Raw genomic sequence first — 26,222 nt, 5'->3', positions numbered from 1 at the left:
GTGAGGTAATTTTCCTTGGTGATTTTGATGTTCACAACTCCAGCTGGTTTCCGTTTTCTAGTCACACTGACCCAGCTGGTGGAGATGCTGAGGTTTTTGCAATTACTAATGACCTTGCACTGATTGTTCATTTACCTACAAGAATACCGGACAATCCTAACCATACAGCCAACACGCTTGATCTTTTTCTCACAAACAACCCATCGAAGTACACGGTCGAAGTGAGTGGTCCTTTAGGCACCTCAGATCACAACTTGGTGATTGTCTCTTCTCCAATGGAGCCTTTATCTCATGGCTATTCCTAAACTCGTATTGTTTGGCATTAGAAGAATGCAAAATGGGATGACCCGCGAGATTTCCTTTCTTCTTTTCCTTGGTCGGATTACTGTTTTAAAACTTCTGATATCACCGTTTGCTCAAATCGTGTCAGTGAAATTATTCTTGTAGGAATGGAATCCTTTATTCTACACTCCACTTTAAAATCTCGTCCTTTATCTAAACTTTGGTTTTCCAATAAATATGCCAAGGCTGTTCAAGAGAAGAACGTTGCATATCATAATTGGCTGGTTTCCAATTCTTCAGTTTCATTTTCTGCCTACACCAAAGCTCGCAACAATTGTAAAGCAGTTATTAATCAGTCCAAACTAGAGTTTGAACAGGCTAAGAGTAGAAAACTTGCTTCTTGTCCTAATGGTAGCCAAGCATTCTGGTCTCTTGCCAAAGCTATTGGCCGCAACTTTTTGCCCATCTCTGCCCCCACCTATGTCAAAACAAGATGGTTCTGTTATCACTTCAGCCAAGGATAAAACTGACCTGCTAGCATCCCATTTCTCTTTCAACTCATGTATTAATGATCTTGGTAAAACACCTCCCACCATTCCCAACACGCTCCATTCAATGCCTCCTGTGGTCTTCCGTCAAAAGGATTTTGACAAATCTTGATGCTAAGAAAGCTCCAGGTCCCGATGGTATTTCTCCACTTGTTCTCAAAACCTGTGCTCCTGAACTTACTCCTGTTCTTTGCCGCTTTTTTTCACTTTCTTATTCCAAAGGTGTTTTTCCTTCTCCTTGGAAATTTGCTCATATCCAGCCAGTTCCTAAAAAGGGTAACAAATCCCTCCCATCCAATTATCGTCCCATTGCAATTACTTCTATTCTTTCTAAAGTAATGGAGAAATCAAAGAAGGAGTGATGAAGGTTTTTTTTTGGACGTATGATTAAAGTTTTTTTCGGAGGTAGGCTCGGGAAACAGTCCCCGGAAGTAATCCACCAGTAGAACCAGTTATAGTGAGTTGACTAAGTTCTGATAGTGTTAGTAAAGTATAGCTAAGTTACTGTAAAGGGAACTTTCTCGAGATGGAAATTAGAAGTCCGAAAGCGTCCACCGAGAGATATTTTTAGAAGGAGGACAACGAGATAATGCTTATGGAAGAACACCGGACCGTCTTCTAGCCTACAGCAAGAAATAAAGTAATGGGAAGCGACTTCTATTGAATGACCCGGCACAGCAAAGAAGGATATGATCGGCAAAGCGAATAGTGTTCCTGGCAGAAGTAAGCAGTCCGGAATCGGAGAAGAGCGTTTCCAAACCTAGGGTGGATCCCGATGCAGAGCGGAAAGTCACAGGCCAAACATTGTATTAGTGGTAGGATTCAAATCCCCAGAAGTAAGTGATTAAACAACGTATATACCCCTACGTAATTGCAAAGGACTGCAGGGAAGATTAGATAAATATTAAGTGAGATTTAGGGAAACATACAGTTAACTCAGTGCATGTTGTATAGATAAGCAAAGAAATATTGTAGAATTAGTTTAACGAAGGATTGATTATAGTTATGGTTTATTTGCTAATTAATTAATGGAAGGAAGTTAATAATGTTGGACGGGTTAACCTATAAAGCAAGTACAGTGGTATGTTACTTATATAATATTACTGAAGTAGAGAAATTAGTCGCTAAATGCTGAAGTTTACCTGAGAGGATGAAGAAATAAATAAACCAATGTATATTTCATTAACATGTAATTTTAATGTGTTAGGGTGAGAATAGAATAGAATGTGTAAAGTGGACATTAAATTCCAGAAGAAGAATTGTGTTAACCATGAAGAAGAATGTAGGATTGTGCTAGATAAGTATGATTAATAAATAAAAAAATGTCAATTGTATTTAAGAAAGAATTAGGTGAAACTGATCGTAGGAATGTGTTAGTTGCCGAATATTAAGAAGATGATGATAGGAGAGCCTAATGACCAGGAACGTCATCCATGCCATGTACCTATATATGAAGTGAATAATGTGTAATGAATTGCTTGATCTTTTATTTGTAATTATGTATAATAAACTAATTGTATCTAACTTAATGCAAATAGTGTTTGGTCATTTCTGAATACACAGCAAAAAAAGAATCCAAAGGAGGAGTGCACTAATATAGGAACTCCCACAGGACCGGAATTCTTCTGTGAGATAACTAGTCAGATGCAAAGTGGGGATTTTTAAGAATATAAATAATAATAAATACTATAGTAATAATATAAACAAAAAAAAATAATAAATATAAATAAAACGCCACCCCCACAAACCCTTCTAGTGTAAACCCAATGTATTAAATTGCATATATATCTGATGTTACATAGGCAAATTTGGATAATATTAGTATGTTCCTGAGTTTTGATCACTTTATCATGTGGTATAAATATGTAAATAAACTGTTATTTATTAATTGGTGAGTTTGCTATTCTTGAACACTCAGCCTTTCCGAAGGGAATTATACATAATTGAGAAGTTCCGTTGAACCTGAATTCTCCTGTGAATCCAAAGTCAGATGTGTAAATGGGGATATAAGACAAGGGGTCTATATATCTATTAGGGAACAAAATAAGATAAATAATATTAAATAAATAAAAAATAAATAAGTAGAAGAAAAGATAAGCCCCACAGTTCCCCAGGGTTCAGTGCTGGCTCATCGTTGTTTATCAATGAAGGTATATCAGGCTTGTCCAAGTTTGCAGATGATACAAAGGTTGGCAGGGTTGTTAATGACAGTAAAGACAGTGTGCTACTGCAACAGGATCTAAAAAAGTTAGGCAGATGGGCTGAGAAGTGGAAACTGACGTTTAACATTGACAAATGCAAAGTTATTATTGTTATCATCTTCATCATCTGGTTATTTCTCTTTCGAGACATCCATTAACAGCATGTAGCTAGATTGTGATCTTACATTATTTCAATATTTACAAGCATATTTACATGAACTTATTTACAAAATTTTGAAGATGAAAAAACAGAGCATGTGGTTAATGAATTAATTATTAATAATTTTAATCAATTACTAAGTAATTGTTAAGAAGTAAATCTTATTGTATTAATTATTAACTAAGCGTTCTTGTTATATTTGTACCTGCCGGTACACATAACCAAAGATTTCTGTCCTATACGTTTTGTCTATATATAGTTTCTCTGGATCTATGTTTAAATTATTAAAATACTTAACCGTGTTTGCTGGGAAGAATCTCCCCAGAGAGTCAGAGTCAATTCGCACTTGAGACTTGATTCTGCCCCATTTATTCTCGGTCGTATCATCCGAGGGCGGATGATCACATTTCCAACTTTCGGGGCATCTAGTCTCTCCATTAGTAGCTTTGCCAGAGTTAATATTCTTCTAGTAATGATGATATACTTCCAGGCTTTGATGTCAAGATTGGCATATAAGACCGCTCTTGAAATAGTAAACGGTTTCCCGGCGATCCTATTTAGCCATCTCAGGAGCCAGTATTCTACTCCTAAAGGCCGCTACACACGTTCAGGTAAACCTGTCAGTTATGCCTGCGCAGGCACGCATGTACAGGTCTACCGGACGCTCATAGTGCATCCACACGCTCCGGAAAACCTGTCACCATTCATTCAGGCTAACCATGGCATCGACAAACGACGTTTTAGCAATAGTTGGCTTATTATTTGCAACGAAGTGTTTTTTTTTTTCCATAGAATTTATGTAATTATTAATGATAGTCGAATAGGGAAATCCCCAATCTGGCAGTGCGCTTGCCACGCCGCTACACACGCTCCGGTTTGCCTGCACAGGCCATTCCAGTTCAGGCAAATCGAATGATTTTTCATATTTCCTTCGGTCGCCTGTGCAGGTCAAAATAACTGTGCAGTTTTATCATCCACACGTTCCGGTAGACATGTACAGGCGTGCCTGCGCAAACATAACTGACAGGTTTACCTGAACGTGTGTAGCTGCTGCCTTTAGAAGGCTTTGATGTTGTTCTCGGGGGGGGCAATGACCAGATAGTCGTTGCGTACGACGGAATTGGTGTGTGGCATTTAAGGATGTATTGAATCATAAGATGAGGGCTTCGGAGACCGGTGAGTTTTTGGCTAGTGCTGCGTATGTCTTTTTTCTAATGTATTCCAAGTGAGGTATGAAGTTTAATCTTTCATCCCACTTAAGGCCAAGGTCGACATGAGCGGGGACTTTTTGAACTTCTTTCATTTTTCTTCTTTTTGTTGGGGAAGGTCATTTGGGCAGTTTTCTTTTCATTAAGTTTCAGCCCAATGTAGTTTATATATTCTTCTAACTTCATGATTTGTCTTGTTTGCTTCCTCGGAGAGATGAAGTGCACAGTTTCTTGTTCTTTAGAGGTAACAAAAAAAATTTTCAAATCGTCTGCATATGTAATGAATTTTTGACAGTTTTGAGCTAAAAATGGGGCTAGTGCTATTGCGAAGAAGGTGGCGGACAATACGCCTCCTTGGGGTACTCCCCTGGAGATACAGAAGTTGCTGTTTGTTTTCCATTAATTGCAATAATATTTCTTTCTTGAAGGGTGTTAGTCAGAACACTTAAAGTGCTTCCTGTAATAAAGAAATACTCCTTCAGGATTACTGTCATAACTGGGATAGAGATGTTGGCAAAGGCTTCTGCTGCATCCAGGAAGACGATGTCTAACTGTTGTTTATTATTTAATGCTCTCTGTATCCATAGTAGAGTCTCCATTAAATTTGCAATAGTCGACCTTCTGGGAAGCACAGAATGCAAGTATTCTGGCCTGTCCCCAAAGCAGTGTTAATTGATGGTGTTTAGGATTGTTTTTTCAACTCTTTCACTTTTTTCTCCGATAAATTCTCTTTTTTCGCGCGCTCTCTCTTTTTGTTCCCAGAACTCTACACTTCCCCTCAAGCCTGGCACGCCTCCCCCAAGGACTCCAACAGTTTAAGTTCTGTTTCATTCGCTAACACCATTCTCCCTAGCACGCAAACCAACCCCTTTTTCGAACATTATTTTTTTCTCACAGGCAACATGACCCTTTGACGTCCACCGGCAACCTCCACAAACACTCATTCTAAAAGTATCAGAAGACTCAAATATTAGTCAGCCTGACGCTGGTTTTAATTTGGAATGAACACTGGACCTGCACTCACTTCCTGTTTTGGTCTGACGGTGTTGTAGATCAAAGGAGGCGCTTCGTCTAATCCAGTCTCCCGTCCTATTGTTCGTTCTCAAGCAACCCTTTTCACACCTATTCTCAAATGTCACCCCTTTACCTAGTCTTGCTGTCCCTGTTTGCTCTCTTGTATTATGGGAATTGATCGTTTACCCTTTAGCTACCATTCCTAATTCTCACACTTAACTATCCCATCACTAAATCTAACGTTCTTCTATTTTAATCTTACTTTGAGATAAAAAAAAAACAAATATTTTTATTTTAATTAATTTGTAAGATTTTACATCTTACATATCCATTACTTTCTGATGGGCAATTAGTTTCACGTTTTGTTCCCTTAGTTCGCGATTTTCCTTTTGGATTACCTGGAGAGTTTTGAAAATGGGGAGAAGTTCTTCTAGTAAGTCTTCCTACTTCCGTATGTCGTGGGCTATTAGTTGCGATTCGCTTCGTTTTTATTTTCTCTCTGGGATACATTACAGCTCGCTTCTATAATGTGGTCTAAAATGTTACTAATATCCCGGGAACGTCACTTGTTTTCTTATGTTCACATTCTTCCAGGCATGTGTCACAGCCTAAAATTTGAGCCAAGGAGTAATTTAGTTTTTCGTTCCTCTCTGTTACTGTGCAGTTGCTAGCGGGTTGTGGGGAGGGGTCTTCATTTTCTGAGTCACTGGTGTCTATGATACATGATGGCGCTTCAGTTGTTCTGTTCTGTCATTTTCGTTTGTGCACCTACAACTTGCGCAAAGAAACTTCTTGCGTCGTTTCTGATTTAAACGGACTATATCCATTTGAGAACAGCAGCTTCCAATTATGATGTTGTACAGTGAACACTTGATGGTGTATTTATTTGCGGTCTTACAAACTCTGCACGTCTGTTCCGTTGAATCTGATGGTTGTTTTTTTCATGCTTAAAATATATATTACTCTGAATTGTATGAGACTATAACAGCGAACTGCACAGAGTAGTAATATATCTTACTTCTCTGTGACCAACTGGATTCTTTAATCCTCCAGGGAAGAGTTGGCATTTGAAAGAGTTTAGCGTAGCAGGGTGCGTGACCTTGAGGATACTTGCAGGGGACGAAGATGAAATAGCAAGTCATATGCATGCCGAACATCATTAATAAAACTTTACCTGCGCTTTAATTTCTTCTTCTGCTGGTATATTCAGAAGGAGGCAGTCAGGCGCTTTTTTTTTTCTGCCAGAGGGAAGCTTATTTGTTGGAGTAAACTTCAAACTGAAGTTGTGCAAATGGATAGTTTGAATAAAGTTAAGAACGATAGATAAATTATTAGACGGAATAGACCCGTGATGCGGGAAGGTTTTTTTTTTTTTTTTTTTTTTGCTACTGTATAAGTTTGCTTCCTTGCTTAATTTTCTACTAACACTAATGAGAAAGAACGTACAAATTTGTATTGCATCTTGTCTTGAACTTTTACGCATAAGTTATAATTATTAATAATTTATCTAAGTATTATTTCTATACATTGTCAGCGTGCTGCTGCACCCAAATGTATATTAATTTTGGTTTCCAAAGAATCTTAAATAAGGAATCCCCTTTATAATACAACAAGGAAAATAGGATTACATTTAATGACTTCTGCATTTAAGTGACTTTTTTTTTTTTTTTTTTTTTCAGGAATACATTTAAATTAAGGATTGCTGGCATTGAATTAAGTTGTTAAAAGGGCTGGTATAAAAGATTTTTCTAGAGAGAGAGAGAGAGAGAGAGAATACACGAAATATATTTGAAAATCAATCACTTCAGCTGGGCGTCTGCTGTTAAACGAAGAAAGAAAATTGCCTAATGATGCCAAGAAAAGTATAAATAAGAAGCTTACGAATGAAAATATAGAAAATAATAAAAAGGGAAAAACTGCTTTACGATTGTCTAGTATGAAGATATTTTGGACAAAGCTCCGTCCACAATCCAAATTTTTATAACTTTTCAATAATCATTAATTATTTGTAACATCTGCAATAACACACCATTAAGATATTAATGTTCTCATTGATCTACCGGTAATTTATTATTCTTGCCTTTTCATTCTTTAGTATTCTTAAATCAGACCCCCCCCCAACCCTCCTTCCGAACGCACACGAAACTGTATCCGCTGATATAAACCTTAGTTTCGGAACTCAATAGTCATTAATATGGTTTATCACTCCAACCTTCAACCTGATCTGGATATCTATGAAACGTTATTCTTGGACATCCCACAGATACACATTGTGATTGACTCACTTGTCTGCAACAGTTATAAAATAAAATAAAAACACAAAAAACCCCACCTTTTTCAAATTCAACCAAAGTTATATTTTCTGCCATGGTCAGTTCTGATCTTTTAATTTTATCACACGAGAGTTCAAAACAATTCAAATTTATCTACTATTCTACTATATATAATACAGTACTATCCTATTAAACACTCAATTATTGTTCTAATTGGGGAGAGGGAATATATGTGCCGCAAATTCTTTTCAGCGTACATATACGTTAACAATGGAAGGAAGGAGGGAGAGAGTTCTTACTTCATTTACTCATGGCTAGAGAAAGTGGGTAAGGAGGTTACGGGGCCGAAAGCAGTTTATTCTGGTATGACGAAGCAGAGGTCTCTCCGGTGATGGCCACCCACGTTGCTTTTCCTAACTAAAAATTTATGTTAATTCTACGTGATACTCTATGTCATTTAGAACACCAAAACTTCGAACAGCAAGTCTATGTTGGGATAATATTGAAAAAAAATAATAATAATAAATAATAATTGTGTGTTGAGCACGCATAGCGGAAGTTAAATGAAACTTCTTTTGAAACGTTTATTATTTCAATGTTACAGTGGTTTAATATTTTACGTTTATTACTAAGTTTTTACAGATCTCTCCTTTGTACTCAATGGAGGTGGTTTCGGTGGTCGCATTGCACGCATACGTGCTCTATACGCCTTACAACGCTCACTATTAGCCTTCGGCATGTTCAATTATAAATTTTTTTCCTCGAAATTTTTTATGAAATACAGTAGAGAATAACGCAAGAAATATTTTGGTTTTTAAATTCTGACTACTAGAAGCTGAGATATAGCGATTTAAAACGTAAACGCAACACGCGCGCGAGTTTCACCGCAGCCGAACTATAGGGGTACTGATTGCGTCATGCATTTCTGCTGCGTACTGTGCCGCGTTGCTCGTGCCTGGTACGGATTGCTACAATGGTCGCGGGGGGGGGGGACGAAGAATCGTTTCTTGTCGCATTTTCGTGGCGATTTTTGTCAATCCACGTACGCAAGTTATTCCCATTTGAAAACTTCCCGGGGCGCGCCTAAAGAAGTTTCACCTCAAAAAAACTGAGAATTTCATGCATCTACCTAATAGGTAGAACTTAGTAAAAGAATGAGCTTGGGAAACAATGATAATAAACTGGTATCTTGATTCGGTAATGAAGAGAATCATGTGCAGGAGTAGTCTTAAAAAGAACATGGAGTTATTCACAACCTTATGATCGTAATGTCGATTAATAGACATTTGAAACTAAGATGCATTTAGGGCTAAAGCTTCAAGCAAATTTAGACTATGTATATATTAAGTGCAATAGCATCATTAATACACAGCCATTTCTGAATAAACAGAATATTTATAAGAAGACATCGTTTTAAGTTATATCTCATATTGCGAATGCCTTCACAACGAGTTGCCATGATATTGCACTACTTCGAATAAGTAACGCTTCACCTAAAGGAGAAGATTAAATGTTACTTATTCTCAGAGAGAATACCTATCTGAGAATAAGGAGGAACAAAATATTGAGGACTTATTTTGCCGATTTACAAATAGTACATAATACTATTACGTTAACTTGTCATTTCTGTTTGTACACGTAAATGCAATAAAATGTATGTTTGGTTGTCATGATTACCATTTGCATGATTTCTCATGCAAATGGTAATCATGACATTAATTACGCATTTTACCCTTTAGGATGATATTTATGGCAATTAGGTATCAGGTGGAGTCTTTTTATTGGATTTCATTCACAGAGATACGTATATATCCCATCTAACAAATGCACTTCGAACATTTCTGCAACCCACAATGCAGTGCAAAACTCATTTGCATTTGTAAAATTCACAAATGAATTTTGCAGAGGTGCTAGCCTGTTGATTCTTGGCACAGGTTTTAGTCCTCCTCTACATAGACACCGTGCAAATTTACACACTTTTCCCATCCATGGATGAGGCTACGGATACAGTTTTTGTAGAAGTGGTGAGTTTGGTCTTTGAACCATGACTGTTGCAGAAATGAGTGCCTCGTCGTCAGGGAAGTGGGTCCCCGAAGAAATGATTTGAGGAAAGGAAACAAGAAATCCGACGGTGCAAGATCAGGTGAGTAGGCTGGATGGGGCAGTATTTATTTCATATCCACAAGTGGCCGCTTGTGTTGTTGCAATTTCAGAAGTGTGAACTGGGGCATTGTCTTGAAGCATTCTCAAACCTTTGGACAGCATGCCACGCCTACATGTTTTGATTTTCTCCCGTAATTTTGTAAGTTGGCATAATAGGAACCTGTAATTGTTCTACCTTTCGGCGAGTAATCAGTCATTATTACGCCTTCCTCATCCCAAAACACTGTCAGCAAGACCTTTCCTGCTGACGCTTGCCTTTTTTTTGGGGGGGGGGTGAGGAACAATGATGTCGCCATTCCATGGGCTGCTTTTTACTTTCAAGGTCGAAATGGTGTATCCAACTTTCATCCTGAGTGATTAGACGAGAAAAAGTCTTCCTCATTATTTTGGCACAGGGCTAACAACTCTTGTGATTTCTGTTGTCGATCAGCCTTCTGGAAACCAGTCAATCGAGGAATCCATCTTTCACTCAATTTTCGTCAATGGAGTTGGTCATGAAGGACTGTTTCAACAGAGCCCACATTAATCTTCACCTCCTGGGACAATTCACTCACAGATATCCGGCGATCTTCCATGATTAACGACTCCACTTTTTTGATCGTGCTGTCATCAATGGCTGAATGGGGACGACCTGGAATGGGCTCAGATTCTACCGATGTCCGACCACACCTAAACTGGCTGTGCCAGTGCTTTACAATGCCATAGGATGGCGCTTCATCCTTATATATAGCAGTCATCTCCTCGTGTATTTCTTTAGATTTCCCCTGCAAGAAGAGATACCGGATTACAGCTCTGGCTTCAACTTTGTCCATGATACTACTTCGTCACACGTTCAGCTCTGTAAGCGAAAAACAAATTAAGATACAGAGCTGAAATTTTACACCTTTAGTACAGAGATATGTATGATGCCACACACAAAATATCATGACTCCCTGATATGTGGAAGTAAGTGAGGGCGATTCTTTATTGAACCACACACTGGCGGACAAAAAAACTGCATCACTTGTGAATTTTGTTCCCTTGGATCATCTTGATATCACGTTAATGTGTTCATCAGACACTTTATTGGCCCGGAAGTTTTTTCCATACTGTAAGCAAAAATAATTTTTTTGAGGTGGAAACCCTGTGTTGGACGGAAATCCAAGCGAGAGGCCGTACTGAGATATAGAGTTTAAAAGAGTATCAAAAAGTCTTGTTCAGGTGATTACATACGCCAATAAAAACTAATACACGTCAAAAATAAGCTGGCTGCTGTGGTTTGAAATCGGTACCGCCATTGGCACAGATATGGGAAATCAATGACAATTTCAAGTTGAAAGTGGATCTGCTTTATCTTTACCCACTAAAAATAGCCTGCAGAAACAAATTTTCATTTTTAACTGCGTACGCTGCAGATGTTCAACATTCTAGAAATAGTCTACTTCGTGACAACAGATGGCGCAGCTGCAGTAACTGGAAAGCTCCAAGGATTTACAACTAAGGAAACTCGAATTGTTCTGGTGATGTATAATTGCGTGAGATAGGGATTCTCTAAATGCACTGAATTTAACATAAATTCCAAGCCTGATGTAGACAGGGGATATTTATAAATTTGAGCATAGAGAAAATATTTAAATACGAATCCTCTTAGGGGGGGAAAAAAGTTCCCCACAGAATGGGCCATAGGAAAAAAATTCAAATAATAAATTTCAGGTACAAAAATAGTACAATAAACTGAGCATTTACTGTGGTCTAAAGCGTAAATTTAATCGCATCTAATTAATACAGCAAATCCATGACTCATTTTTCCTGTTAACTTCTCTAGAGCGGGTGGCCTTAATATGACAGTTTTTCGCGGTCTATCTCAAAGTATCACATAGAATTGAGGTACAGACATGAAGATACAACTACATCTCGCTGAATAATATCTTCTTGCAACTGCAAATGAATTCACCAGAAAAATTTGTAACTTCCTAAAAATATTTCTTTTAATGTTTGGAATGAGTTATGTGAACAGACTTTTTTTTCAGTAATGGATTACGTTAAAAAATTATGACAAGGACAATCCTGTGAATATATCTACCAACTCTTAAACGTTATGGGCCTTCGTGCGTAGCACAGTTGGCACAATCACCTTCTTCACCACACCAGGTGGAAAAGACCAGAGTTCGAATCCCGTCAATGATGCGATGAATTTTTATGGATCTTCTTTCCAGCGTATCTGGATTAGTCGGTCTCAGGAGCGGGTATAATGGTTTATATTCTGGAGACTCGACTTCTTCGTCCAGCAAATCGACAACAAAACATATGCAATTTACAGACATTATATGCTGCGCAATATGTCTAAATTGCTGATGCACCTAAAACCCTATAATAACAAAAACAAGGTTGTAGTTTTTGTTATTATAGGGGTTTTTTTTATTTTGTTATAATCCCACCTGATTTCAAAATCCTCCACAAAGCTAAAAACAAAATACCTTTAAGGACAATTTTAGTTTCTAGCTTTGTGGAGTCAAATTAAATTTGATGTTTTCAGGTTAATTTTACCATGTGGTCGGTTAAAAAATGAACATTTGAGGAGTCGTGTTTTTGATGACTCCGCAAATGTTCATTTCAAGTTAACGGAGAGATAAAAAAAAAAAGTGACGCACCACTTTTTTTTTTTCTGAAAAAAAAAATGGTTCTCCATCTATTGCCAAATATTTCATAAATCAGATGTTTTATTATCATTTTCAAATCATATATAGATTATGTATGTATGTATGTATTTAACTGTCGAAGGGTGGCACCCGGACATACATCCATCTCCACCAATTTATCATATAACATATTCTCATAATGGCCTGTTAGTGTAAGTGTGTGTACACGCGTGTGTAATGTGTTATAAGTGAAACAGGCTATTCTGCCACCAGGTGATAGTCCATTGGGCAATTACCACCTGGTGCCCATCCCTGGCACGAGGAGCTATGCCTGGATCTATTAGCTCTGGCTGTGCATATTGCACCTAAATCCCGCACCCACCAGTAAGGGTGCAAGACTGGTGGGTGCCAGCAGTCCCGCTCCTGGGGTGCCCACACCCAAAAGCCAGCAAAAAAAAAAAAAAAAAAAAAAAAGCACCAACTAGGAGAATACATCTTACTAGTGAGTGCAACAATCCCGCCTCATGGTCATTCCACAAGGCCAGCCAAAAAAAAAAAAAAAAATTTTCTTTTTTTTTTCCTTTTTCCCTGTTTTTTTTTTTTTTTCCTCCATCTTTTTTTTTTCTGAAAAAAAAAATGGTTCTCCATCTATTGCCAAATATTTCATAAATCAGATGTTTTTATTATCATTTTCAAATCATATATAGATGATCTGAAATCATGTTCTTCCATTTGGCGGGATTTATATAATCACTTAGGTTAATACGATTTCTCACTACTATCAGCTCTAATGACGCCGCCGACGATATCAATGGTCGAGTTCAAAGTAAAATCCTGGATCTGAATCACCTGTATTCGGGCACTTCTTTAATCCAGCGAAGCCGAAGCAGTTGGCTTTTTCAGTGAGAAAGCCAACTATTTCTGCTACAACCCCAGCTATGCAATTCCACTTTGAATCAAATAATGTCCACTTTGAATCAGTATTAAGACGATCCGCGATCTCCGCTGTCCAGCAGAACACTGATTTGGGTACAGTTTTGACTAGAGGCTCTCCTTCCTCACACATACAGATCACCTGAAATCGGTGGATGCCCAACCAACAATTCTCACACTTCAAAGCCTTATTGTGTGCAGATAAATTAAAATCTGTATTCACCCAGTTATTCTATATGCTTTCTCAGGCTGGATACCGAATTCTCCAATGCATTTCAAACCGATTTTCAAGGGCTATTTTTTATTTATTGAAGTAGTTCATTTGGAAATTTCGGCTTCCTCTCGCACTAAGGACATCTTAATGACAAAGACCGTCTTTGTCATTAAGATAATAGTCGATATCTTTTCTGAACCCCACTTTTGGGTTCATGCAGCTGAAGGAATTCGATCTTATGCGTTGTCTAATCCATTCCTTCAGAAAAACCTGGTTTCTACCCAAGCAAACACCGGAGTACATAAATTCGTTGGATGGCGACCTATAAGTTCGAAGTGGCCAAAAGAATAGGCGAATCCTACTTCAAGAGCAATCCGCACCACTCACAACCACACAGATCTCATGTGTGGCTGTTACTAATTTCCTCTCAAATGAACTACGTAATGCGGTTGATCATGATTTTATGATTTACTGTTCTGTAAATGCTGATTGATATTTATTGTATGAGACCGTCAGAATTTCTGAGTGGTTTCTACCACTAGAATTCAAGTGATAAAGTCAATGTAATAAGTGTACTTATTCAAAGTGCATTAAATTTTAAAATATGTTAATTTAATAATTTTGATCTCATAATGTCTAAACACTTAGCTGTGTTCATATATATAAAGCACTGTCATCATAGTACTTTATATCTTTCCTTTTTTTTTTTTTGGCTTATCATAGTATTTATTATTCAAGCATATTGTTTTTAATGTAAAGCGCTGAATTATAAAGACAGTTATTCTTCTACATTCAAGAAATATGTACTTCGCCTGGAAATTGTTTTTTATTTTTATTTGTTTGGTCTTTGGGAATGGGTTAGAACTAGTCACCCTAACTGATCTCATATAGCCATTGAAGCACTTGAATAAGTCAGTGCTTAGTGCCTAAATATAGAATTATTCTAAATAAGTTAAACATTTTGCGCTTTACACTGAGTGGATACTTTAAGAAATCTTTATTGCAATAATAATACAATTCGATAGATTGCAATGTTGCCCTTCACGGCCACCAGGCCAGGGGTTAACAGTAATAATACAATATAAATAGGGAGCATTGATATATAAAACATAGGAAATTCATATGTGGAAGTACAACTCAAAACTCCAAGTATCATACAGTTATTTACAATACAATGTATAAAGAAGATATTGGCGAAAACAAATAATTTTATATACATATAGTAGTATAAACTGAACAGAAGGTAGTTAGTCATTCTAGTAAACCAAAAAACTCATAATGAATAATACGGCCACTACAAGTTTTTCTAACGTTGTGGGTGTGAATTTTGGGGGTATAAAAATACTGCAAATAAACTGCCAGCGTTCACGAGTGGTCATGGATGAAATAAGAGTGGCGATGATTGAAAATAATTATGTCTAGTCTACAAGATTTCCAGAAACAAGTTAATCTCCGGAGACATATATAACACTGTTATATTGGATGGACAAGAAACTACCGACTGGTACTCTACTGTTGGTACTATTGTAAATAAGCTTTTTCCTCAAGACAATTCAGAGGATGATTCTCCCTAACAAGCAGAAATTAGGAGAGACAATCAACAATATATTGGAACATGTGACATCAATCCTTTTACTCTTGTTGAACTAGGAACAGCTGTCTCCAAACTAAACAGTAAAAAATGTCCTGGGATGGATCTGATAGAAAACCAGATAATAGTCAAATTTTATGACCTATTTCCCAATATCCTCCTCAATCTCATGAACAAGTGTTATATCGAGGGAGTCTTTCCAACCAAGACCGTGGAAGATTGCCCTACTTAAAGTTTTACATAAGCCTGGGAAGTCGACATCTAATCCCAGGGCTTACAGACCAATCTCCCTATTGGCAAACTTGGGGAAACTTTTTGAAAGGCTGCTCTCTCCAAGAATACAAAAAACGTTACAGGATAACCATCTATGTTCAATTAATCAGTTGGGGTTTAAAAAAAGGTTCTTCAACAGAAGTTGCCATTGCCACCCTCAAGGACTATGTAGAAAACTCCCAAGCTAAGTACGTGTTGGCAGTGTTTATTGACTTTGAGGGGGCTTTTGACACAGTATGGTGGGAGAGTGCCCTTGTGTCACTGCGCTTGGAAAGATGTGACAACTATACTTACAGAAGCATCAGGTCCTACTTCCAAGACAGATCCATCAGAATTTGTGCAAAACACCTAGTGTATTCAGCTACTGTTTCCAGAGGATGCCCTCAGGGGTCGGTACTGGGGCCTCTCCTCTGGAACGCAGTCTTAGATCAGTGGATGACAAAATATCACGAGAAAGCTATGAAAATCGCTTATGCCGACGACTTAGTAATTGCTGTAGAGGGCCGTTCGACCAAATTTATGACCTTCAAAAGCTCATTTTCACTATAATCGACCTCCTAAGATCTTGATAGACAACTCTCAAATCCAAAACAAATATTTAGGCATCCTAATCGATGATAAATTAAGCTTTCTGCCACATGTATGTAAACTTAGAGATAAAATAAGGAATTTTACTGCCTCAATCATAAGAATATCAAGGAAAGAATGGGGTCTTAGTAAAAGAATCTTGTTTTTATATTATAAAACAATATTTCTGCCAATAGTCTCATATGCTGCAACCATTTGGTATCACAGAGTCATAACGGTTAAAATGAAAATGAAACTTATTTCTCTTCAAAGATCCATTATTATCTGTTTTAAATTCTCCTAGAACTGTATGAAACAACGCATTACAAGTCTTAGCAGGAACCATTCCCCTGGATCTGTATATCGTAATCAAGGGGATGACAGGTCGGCTTAGGAATGGTTTGGCTTCGGAACTAATGGGAAAAACATCTGATCCAGTGAACGAGGTCAAACAAGAAAAGAAAAGATTGTGGGGACATCTGTGTGGTAGGATCGGTGGAATGCCAGCGAACATGGAACAGTTAGGAGGCAATTTATAACCAAAGTGAATTTTACTGCCGCCAAGGAAATAAATCCTTGGTTTGCTCCTTCGATGAATACAACGTACTTATTAACGGGCCATGGATCCCTTAGAGCCAAGTTACATGAACGTGGACTTGAGCTAGACCATTACTGCACTTGTGGGGGTGTGGAAACTTGGTCTCGTGTTTTATTTGACTGCCCACAGTATCTTCAGGCACGTTTAGTGTTGTTTAGCAGTGTATCGGATCTGACAGAAGGTAACGTAAGTCCCTTAGTAGAAAGCTGTAGGAATTTTAATGCTTTACAGACATTTTCAGCGACTGTTTTTAAAAGAAGACTAGAAATAAGACCCCTTCACCCTCGAGGAAATTAAATGTAGGATGTACAGATTAATTACTAAAGTCATGGTGGTCTTCTCGGTTTTGTGCCAGCATGTATTAAAACTCTTCTTTAGGTGGTTCTCTTCTAGTTGCTGAAGACTTCTAATTATTCTTTTTCCCGAGAGTCCTAACTTGTGTATAATTTGGAATTCCAGTAACAGTCCATGGGTAAGAGAATGTAGTTCATATCTATATGGTCACAGATCTAGATGTCACTTAAGACCACACAAGGTATAACTCCAAATGTTTCAGAGGAGGTTGTGCTTGTAAACTATGTTTCCATCTAGTTCCTTAGTTTTTGATTTCGGGTGTCACGCCCCAGAATCAATCAACATTCTTATTGAGAATCCTGTTAACACCCGAGGGTCCCTGTATATCCTCCCATTAGAGTTCTATTGAGGCATCCAATCTGCGACTTCCAACCAGCTGAGATCCGGGGAAAGACTACTGGAACTGACTTCTTTTTCTTGAATGAAATCAAACTGGACAGTTCAACTTGTGACTTCATTTGAAAATAAGAAAATGTACTGAGAGTAAATGAACTGTGGTGAAAGAGATCATGTATATATGTTAATATAATTGTTACAATTGTTTTACTAGAACATCATGTATATAACTACTAGTTTTTTTTTTTTTTTAGCTGGCTCTCCGGTAAGGGCAACCTGGGAGCGGGATTGCAGGCACTCGCCAGTATTGCACTCCCTCCGGCGGGTGCGAGATTTTCTGTGGTAATAACACCGGTATAGAAGGACTGTTGACCAGGCCCGGTGCTAGGGATGGCCACCAGCTGCCCATACGTTGGCTGCACCCTGGTGGCATAATAGCCTGTCACAAACAAAACAAAACACATACACTGACACTTTTCAGGCCCATTATGCAGAGTTTCTGCACCATAACAGAGTACAAAGGTGGAGATGGGCTAAGGCCTAGGAGCCACCCCGATATAAGAACACACATGCAAACACACACAGTACCTTGATTACCATTATATAGAATGGATATATATATGTATATGATAATGTCCATAAAACTGTACATAATCTTGTATATAAATTGTTTATATCATGAGAATGTACATAAAATTGTGTGTGTAAATAAATGGAATGGAAAAATGGAATGTCATACTGAAGAGTTAGTATGCCGTCTTCACATCACTAGGTATACTTGCCCTTTTCATGAAATGAAGCTTTCCTTCAATAACAGCATCACGTGTTTCTACCATGCGATATAATGTAGTTGGGCAGATACCTAGGAATGCTGTATGACAGTATGTGTGCAATTCATTTTGAAAATTGAGCAAAAATAAAATTTAAATGACGTTGAATGTGGCATGGTAGACGGCGACATGAGCATCTTGGAAACTGCAACACTGCTGGGATTTTCACGTACGACTGTGTCTCGAGAGTATCGACTCCAACCCCAGAGTAACGTATCAACTGTGTGGTACAACACTCAGGGTAGTGGAAAATTTAAGAGCTGGAGGTAATTGTGCAGTCAATGAAGTTCTCTGAGAAATGCAGACATGCTGCCAGGACAGCGCATGGGGTTTTGTCAAATGATATACAGGAATTTTGCTAGCAGGGATATGGAGGTGTGATTATCCCATTGTATAAGGTAATGGTTAGGCCACACCTTGAGTACTGCATACAGGTGTGGAAGCCTCATTTTAGGAAGGATGTAGAGCTTCTGGAACGAGTACAGAGAAAGGCAACGAGATCGGTGTGGGGGAACAAAGAGGGGTGCTCTTACCAAGAAATGCTTCAGTTCTGCAATTGCGGCGTCTGGAGACTAAGCACCTGCAAGGTGGCTTGATTGAGGTGTTTAAGGCTTTTGACTTTCTTCCTCTTGCTCAGACTACCCACATGATGGGGCACAAATTCAAATTAAGGAAGGATAGTTGCAGAATAGATGTACGGAAGTTTGCCTTTAGTCAGAGTTTGGTTGATTGCTGGAAAAAAAATTTCCGTCTGTTGTGGAAGTTGGTACCTTAAATAAATTCAAGAACTAGACAAACTATTGAAGAGAATAAATAGGTGGAAATGGAAGGAGTCTTTTTCTTTTTTTTTTCTTGCTGAAGCTGTATATAAGCTTGCTTTCTTGCATCATTTTCCACTACTAATGCTAACATTCAACCAACGTAACACCGATACTGGAGGTTTGGCGGGGGGAATTTGTCTGGTTTGACGAATCCAGTTTCCTGCTGTTTCCCACTGACGGAAAAATCAGAATTTGGCAAAAATAACATGAGTTGACTGGCTTATCCTGTCAAGTATCAATAACACAGGCTAGTAGAAGGGATGTAATGGTGTGGTGGGTTTTCACGGTGTACATTGCGACTCCTCATGTCAATCCAACCAACTGAGTCGTTTCATAGCCATTTTACAACAGAATAATGGACCATGTCACAAAACTAGAATTGTAGTTTTTAATTGAAAAAAATAAAATAAGATTTACGGTTTACAAATTTAAATTTTGCCTAGTCAACTGCTTTTTTCTGAGTGCGAAAGTTTTTGTTGTCATCGGTTTAGTCTAAAAACATCATTGGTATATTTTGGAAGCGAATTTCAAATAAACCCAATTTTATTTGAAGTAAAAAACAACGAACACACAGACGCATCATGGGGGCGGAGATGGCGGGAACCCCCGGTGCCGTCGGACAACAACAAAAAAAAAAAAAACGCATAATGGTTGTACAATGACTGTGATGTTTGCGCCTATCTACGTTTTTCGAATAAACCAAAGATGAGGAACAAATTTCTCTTCAGTGCCTAAAAAACATAACGCTACAATTGTCATGTTTTTTTTTTTTCGATAATGTTTTTTGACTAAACCGAGAATAAGAAACAACTTTCCCATTGAAAAAAAGAACTGCTTAGTCAACAAAAATTTTAGTTTAGAAATTCAAAAACTTCAGCCCAAATATGATTAAAAAAAAAAAAAAAAAAAAAAAAGGTGCAGACACCGAATAGCCTAAACCTAAAAATAAGGAAAATTCCCCATCCCAGTCCCTTTTCAAATAACCTTGTATGTTATAACTGTATTTTTATGGGTTCTTGTTATCTGTAGGGGTTTGATTCTGAAGCGGATTTCTGGATCGAATTCTCCTGTCTTCAACTCCTCCTCTCTATTCTTTGATGAACGAGAAGGTCTACAGGAACCGCCCAAACCTCTGCTCTTTTCCAAACTTATTTCTGCCCCACGATTCTCTAGAGACGTTTATGGAAAATTGCCTTCTCTTACGACCTCCACTGTTGCTCAGCTAGCGAATGAAGGGATCAAAGTGTGTGAAACTAAGAAGACGACGATATATCCTAAAGCAGCTATGAGTACCAGAAAAGAGTGGAAATACATAGTTGGAACACCGAAGAAACCTGCCACGGACCTTCTAAGTACAGTCGCGATGAGTGTGGAATTATGCAGGTAATCTCTCTCTCTCTCTCTCTCTCTCTCTCTCTCTCTCTCTCTCTCTCTCTCTCTCATAGATAGATAGAAAGAAATTTCTTGCCTACGTTTATAAGTTATATCTTAAAAATCATCTTCTTCTTCTTGCACAAAGCACAACGGAAATACTTAAAATGACAAGATGAGGTATAGACAAATAAAAGGGATTAGCGAAAAACCACTCAGTTTCTTTTTCCAGCCTTTTTTTTATTGGTTTCATTTCCTTTTCTCAGCCTTTTTTACTGATTTTCTTTCCGTATCTTTTTCTGCCTGAGAAAAAGACAAGTCATTTCATGGTTGATTTCAGTTCCCTCAAGTCGCCAACCTCAATTACCTACGACTTTCCGCTTATTGAATTGCTGTCATATAAATGGCACTTCCAAAAGTATATTGGGAATTGGCACTGCTTTTATAGCTGTTTCATTGATGCTATGATCTCATCAGACCTCGGACAACATTAACTTACAATGGCAAAGTAGATAATAGAAGTAGCTTTATTGAGAGACCATTTTTGTGGCTTTTGGTTGTTCTAAATTTCGCGCCGAGGAAACTAAACCCACGAGAAGTCGTGTTATCGTGTCTTAAAGTGTGAATTGTATGCCTATTTTTTCTGTTTTTCGGGATGAAAAAATCTGAATTATCAAGTGAAAGGCCCATGAACTCACTCGAGACCGAATAAACTTGACCACGTAAAAAACGGTCCCGAATCCGAATTTTTTTTTTTTTTTTTTTTTTTTCTAATGGGAAAACCGAAGTCCATAAAATCCTTCCACCTAGACTGAAGAATGAATCCAAACTCAAGCTTTTCCACGCAGTGTGGAAGAACAGCCAGGTAACCAATGATTTAATAGCTAGGGTTTAAGTGGTGTTCGAAATTCGTTCCTCAAATAGGCCTCTGAGGTTGGGTATATTCATATTACGTTCTTAGCGTTTTTTCACCAACCTTTCATGGAGTAAAAAAGGTTGGTGAAAAAGTCGTACGGAACCGTTCATCCTAAAAAAGGATGAACGGTTCCGTACGACTTCCGTTCGAGCCACTTCCGGTTCCACAATGCAAGAGAGCGGAACACGTGAGAATGGAAACATGTGATGCCTACCATTACCCTGCTGATATTTAAAGGTGTACTGAATAATAGAGAGTACTGCTGAAGAAGAAGGCTGGAGCCTTTGAAAGCTACGGGATTTTATCGCTTTTAACTTAGTATATTTTAATGCATTTTAATCTTGTGTTTTAATACTTTTAATATTGTAATACGTATATTAATTTTGTAAATACAGGTTATTGTAAATATAGTTATCAAGATTTGTTTTTATTTATTTATTTTAATTTTATTTTACTCCATGAAAGGTTGGTGAAAAAACGCTAAGAACGTAATATTCGAAATTCGTTCTTAGGAAAATATGAGGTGAGCTTGTAGCAAATGAAAGAAATGTTTAAAAAAGAAAAGCGTACACTATTCAGTATACTTTGATCATAGAAGTTTTTTTTTTTTTTTTATGAATATAAAAAAGGGTTGCAAACGATTATCTCAGTAGCAGAAATATCAGATCTTGACATTGTGCTTATATACAATTTATTGCAATAATAATACAATTCGATAGATTGCAATGTTGCCCTTCACGGCCATCAGGCCAGGGGTTAACAGTAATATGCATGTTTGGGGCTTAACTTCCGAGATATTTAAGCTGCCTCTTATCTCGCTTAAGCATTAGCAAAGGCATATGATGCAAGAAAGCAAGCTTATACAGTATCAGCCAAAAAAAAAAAAAAAAAGAAAAAAACAACACACACCTTTACATTTACCCATCCACTCGCTCCAGATGTTTGTCTAGTTCTACCCTGAATCTATTTAAGCTATCAACTTCTACGACAGAGAGAAATTTGATCCAGCAATCAATCACCCGTTGGCAAAAGGCAAACTTCCACACATCTATCCTACAACTGCCTTTCCTCAATTTGAATTTATGCCCTCTCAGGCGATTATTCTGAAAAAGAGGAAGAATCCCATCAGCATTGAGCATACTCAAACCATTCAAGGCCTTATACACATCAATCAGATCACCTCGCAGGTGCCGAAGTCTCCAGCCACTGTAATTTGCAAAACTTAAGCCTTTCTTCGTAAGAGCAACCCTTTCTTTCATTACTAATGCTGTTACTCTTCTCTGTACTCGTTCCAGCAGCTCTACATCCTTAAAACGAGGCCTCCAGACCTGTATACAGTATTCAAGGCGTGGCCTGATCATTTCATATACAAGGGGATAATCGCCTCCTTATCCCTACTAGAAAAATTCCTGTGTATCATTGACAAGACACCATGAGCTACTCTTGCATACCGTCTGCACTGCTCAGAAAACTTCATATCTGACTGCACAATTATCCCCAGGTCCTTTTCGTTCTCTACCACCATCAGTGTAGTACCATACAGTTGATACTTTATTCTGGGGTTACTGCTTCCCATATGCAGTACTTTACATTTGTCAACGTTAAAACTTCAATTGCCACCTCTCGGGCCATCTGCTCAACTTTTCTAGATTCTGTTGCAGTAGCGTACTGTCATTAACAACCTTGCCAACCTTCGCATAGTCTGCAAACTTAGACATTAAGCCTGATATAACATCATCAATAAATACAGAGATCAACAATGGACTCAACACTGAACCCTCAGGACTCCACTAATAACATTAGTCCACGAAGAGCAGTGTCCACTGATTACCACTCTGACTTCTCCCACTCAACCATCCCTTTATCCATACCAGCAATTTTCCTCCAATGCCACACTGCTCCAATTTGTGCAGCAGTCTTCCATGTGCAACAGTATCAAAAGACTTTCTAAGATCCAAATATATGATATCAAAATTATTTTCTTTGCATCCAGTTCCTTTGTGACCACATTATAGTATCCAATCAAATTGGTCAGAGAAGACTTTCCCTTAGCAAACCCATGTGTGTCTGAATTTTTTTCAACAGATTGTCTGTAGCAGACTTATTTCCTAAACATTTATGTACAAATAAAATATTAATTATATAAAAATTAATTTATACAAGTAAAATGCATTCAGTCATCATTTTTAATAAGTTTTAAATAACAGAGCTGTGGCTGAACATTTAAAAGCGTGTCACTTTATTACAGCAATTCAATAAATATTTAAAGTTGGTAATTTTACCAAACAGACATATCAGAAATAAATGACACCTGGATGTGAGGTCTAAAGCATTTCTTCATATTCAAGAAACTATTTTATGAACTATTTTAAGTACCCTAAGCTGGGAATACTTTGCAGAAAATTTTCTATTCATTCTGAGAATTTTAATTCTGAATTATTGCTGCAGTCTTGTCTAGATGATCCTGCAACGAATCTTTAACCAGTGACTCCATTATTTTACCCGGAACAGAAGTTAAACTAACTGGTCTGTAATTACTTGTGTCGCCCTTTGATTCTCCTTTGTGAATTGGGGTCACATATCACATCTCCAGTCCATGGGTACCTCCCCCGAGTCCAAGGATGCTCTCATAATTATGGCTAATGGTTTGCTTACTTCCTTTGCTGCCTCCTTTAATATAACTGGATAGATCCCATCTACCCCTGGTGCCTGTCTTATGTTTATCTTCAACAATTTCTCCTCTACTTTAGTCTCAGTTATTACAAAATAATCTAGCTCAATACCAGAGTTTAATACACCTCTGGCATTCCCCTTTCTGAATAACTCCTCATGTGTGAATGTAGATGCAAAATACTCATTCAGTTTTCTAGCTACCTGAGCAGGATCATCAACAGTTGAACCATCGATACCAATCTGATTCATCCCCTTGCTTCTAGAGTTTACATAAGTAAAGAACTCTTTGCTGTTTTTCTTTGCATTCTTTGCCAAAAAGAATTCTCGTAATCTGCCTTTGCCTGCCTAACCTCCTTTGTGACTTAGTTACAGACCACCTTATTCTATCATAGGCTTCCGTGTCACATGTTAATTTTTATGTATCCCATGCATTTTTCTTCTCTGCCATATGCCTCATTAGTTCATCTGACATCCATTTAGGCCTAAATCTATTTCTTAGTTGGTATGAAAAGCCTAGTAGCTTCCAAGGTTAATTCTTTGAATGCTTCCCATTTTGAATTTGCTGTTGGTAACATCATCATTTGGTCCCATTGTATAGAATTTTAATACTGTCTCAGACCATCTTTTTTTTTTTTTTTTTTTTTTGATTTGGTAGTTATTGGCGCATCGGCTTCTGTGGCCATATTGCACCTCCCAAGGTTTTTGCAGTACTTTGATCCAAGCCCGAGGCGGGAATCGAACCCGCGACCTTTGGGTTGCCGGGCAGGTACTTTACCCACTCGGCTAGCCCGGTCGGCTTCTCAGACCATCGTAGTCGCCTCTACGAAAGCAAAAACCCTTCCCTTTACCCCTGATGGTAGTTACCTCTTTGAGTAAATCCCACTTCAGCACACTGTGATCACTGCCACCTAGTGGTTCCTTTATCTGCAGATTCTTAATGCATGAAAGCCTTCCACTGACTGTTGATAATTAGTCTGTTGAACGTGAAAGTTAATTAACAAACTGACTTTATCTTATGAATTCTGATTGAAGCAGTCTGCCTTATATATTTCGCTACGCTATCAGCGATTGCCGATTTTAAAGTAATTAAAAAAAAATCAAATTTACGATGCTTTTGTATCTTAGCCAAGATGCGAAATAGGAGATTGCATTTTTCTTTTTTTTTTTTTTTTTTTTTTTGTATCTTAGCCTTATCTAAGATACAAGAGGGCTAATGGCTTTCACTTTGATTCTTAACGAATTTCTGAGGACCGAGTTCCCACTTTATGCTACAATTACACTGTACCCTTTTAGGTATTGTGTTAGTGACAACGTTAGGCTAGGGCTCTGAAACTGGGCGGATAAGGTACGCAAAAGGCAAAGAGAAATTTACATAAGCAATAAATGTATTTTTATTTATGTAAAATAAAAAATATTTTTACAGGACACCTACGGTGGTGATGATACGCCACTGCATATAAGATTTAAATAATATTCGCCTTTTGGACAAGAGCAAAGCATTGGTGTAATTAAACTTACCAAATTCATAAATGATTATCGTGTTTATAGTTGTAATAATTATGTTTTATTCTTATTTAATTTCATAGCAATTTTAACCAATCATGTTCTGCTGACGTCCCAGGTTCGAATGGTAGCTGCGTCCAAATGTACCGAGAAGAATTACTGCTGTCTGTTGATGCAAAAGGACGACTACAAAAAGACCACTTCCTTTTTCCAGCTGGTTGTACGTGCATGAGAGAAAATGTTTCTGACCGTCCGTAAAATAAAACCGCCAAATAAAGTGTTTTTTTATTTGTATTATTGCTCTAATAACTTTAATTCACCACCATAAGCTATCAACGTTAGCATACACAGTATTACACGTTAGTATTCAAAGAAAGTGCATCATCCCTTAAATTTGGAATTTTCGTCCGAATAACGTAAGTACATGGCAATATTTCTTACAGATTGCATCAGATAAGATTGACACGCGTAGGTGATGACGTAATATTGCATCAGCTGTTATTTTCAGCTATATAAGCACGCTCTGCAAGAGTTGCAGTCATTCCTTGCTTGTGTCAGGATGGCGAGTTAACGTACAGTTGACGCCACGAAGAAAGAGGAGTAGATTTCTTCCCAAACTCAAGAATACTGGTTCTGCTAATAGGGAAAAAAGAACCGGACGCAAACAAGTCTCTACGCCAAAACAGCACCGCGTTTTGAAGCGCTTATCCTTAAAAACCGTAAGGCTTCTTCGTCTGAGCTGAAAAGAGAATGGGAAGAACATACAGGAGTGGTA

At 37.8% G+C, this 26,222-nt stretch overlaps 1 protein-coding gene across 1 annotated transcript in view; it reads left to right on the top strand.

Annotated features, from left to right (window-relative positions):
• LOC150089719 (uncharacterized) overlaps positions 1 to 25,740 on the top strand; it is a 28,530-nt gene extending 2,790 nt beyond the window's left edge. The window contains exons 2-3 of the mRNA XM_090389616.1: positions 20,014 to 20,367; positions 25,531 to 25,740. Of these exons, the coding sequence (XP_090245742.1) occupies positions 20,014 to 20,367; positions 25,531 to 25,705 (529 nt within the window). The 3' untranslated portion in view covers positions 25,706 to 25,740. The remainder of the gene's footprint in view (positions 1 to 20,013; positions 20,368 to 25,530) is intronic.
• The last annotated feature ends 482 nt before the right edge of the window (positions 25,741 to 26,222 follow it).

The sequence above is a fragment of the Mastigoproctus giganteus genome, chromosome 2 (assembly GCF_048544385.1).
Source record: "Mastigoproctus giganteus isolate SK-2022 chromosome 2, ASM4854438v1, whole genome shotgun sequence".
Lineage (NCBI taxonomy): Eukaryota > Metazoa > Arthropoda > Arachnida > Uropygi > Thelyphonidae > Mastigoproctus > Mastigoproctus giganteus.
Note: the sequence above shows the minus strand (reverse complement) of the source record. Positions and strands in the feature narration are given on the sequence as shown.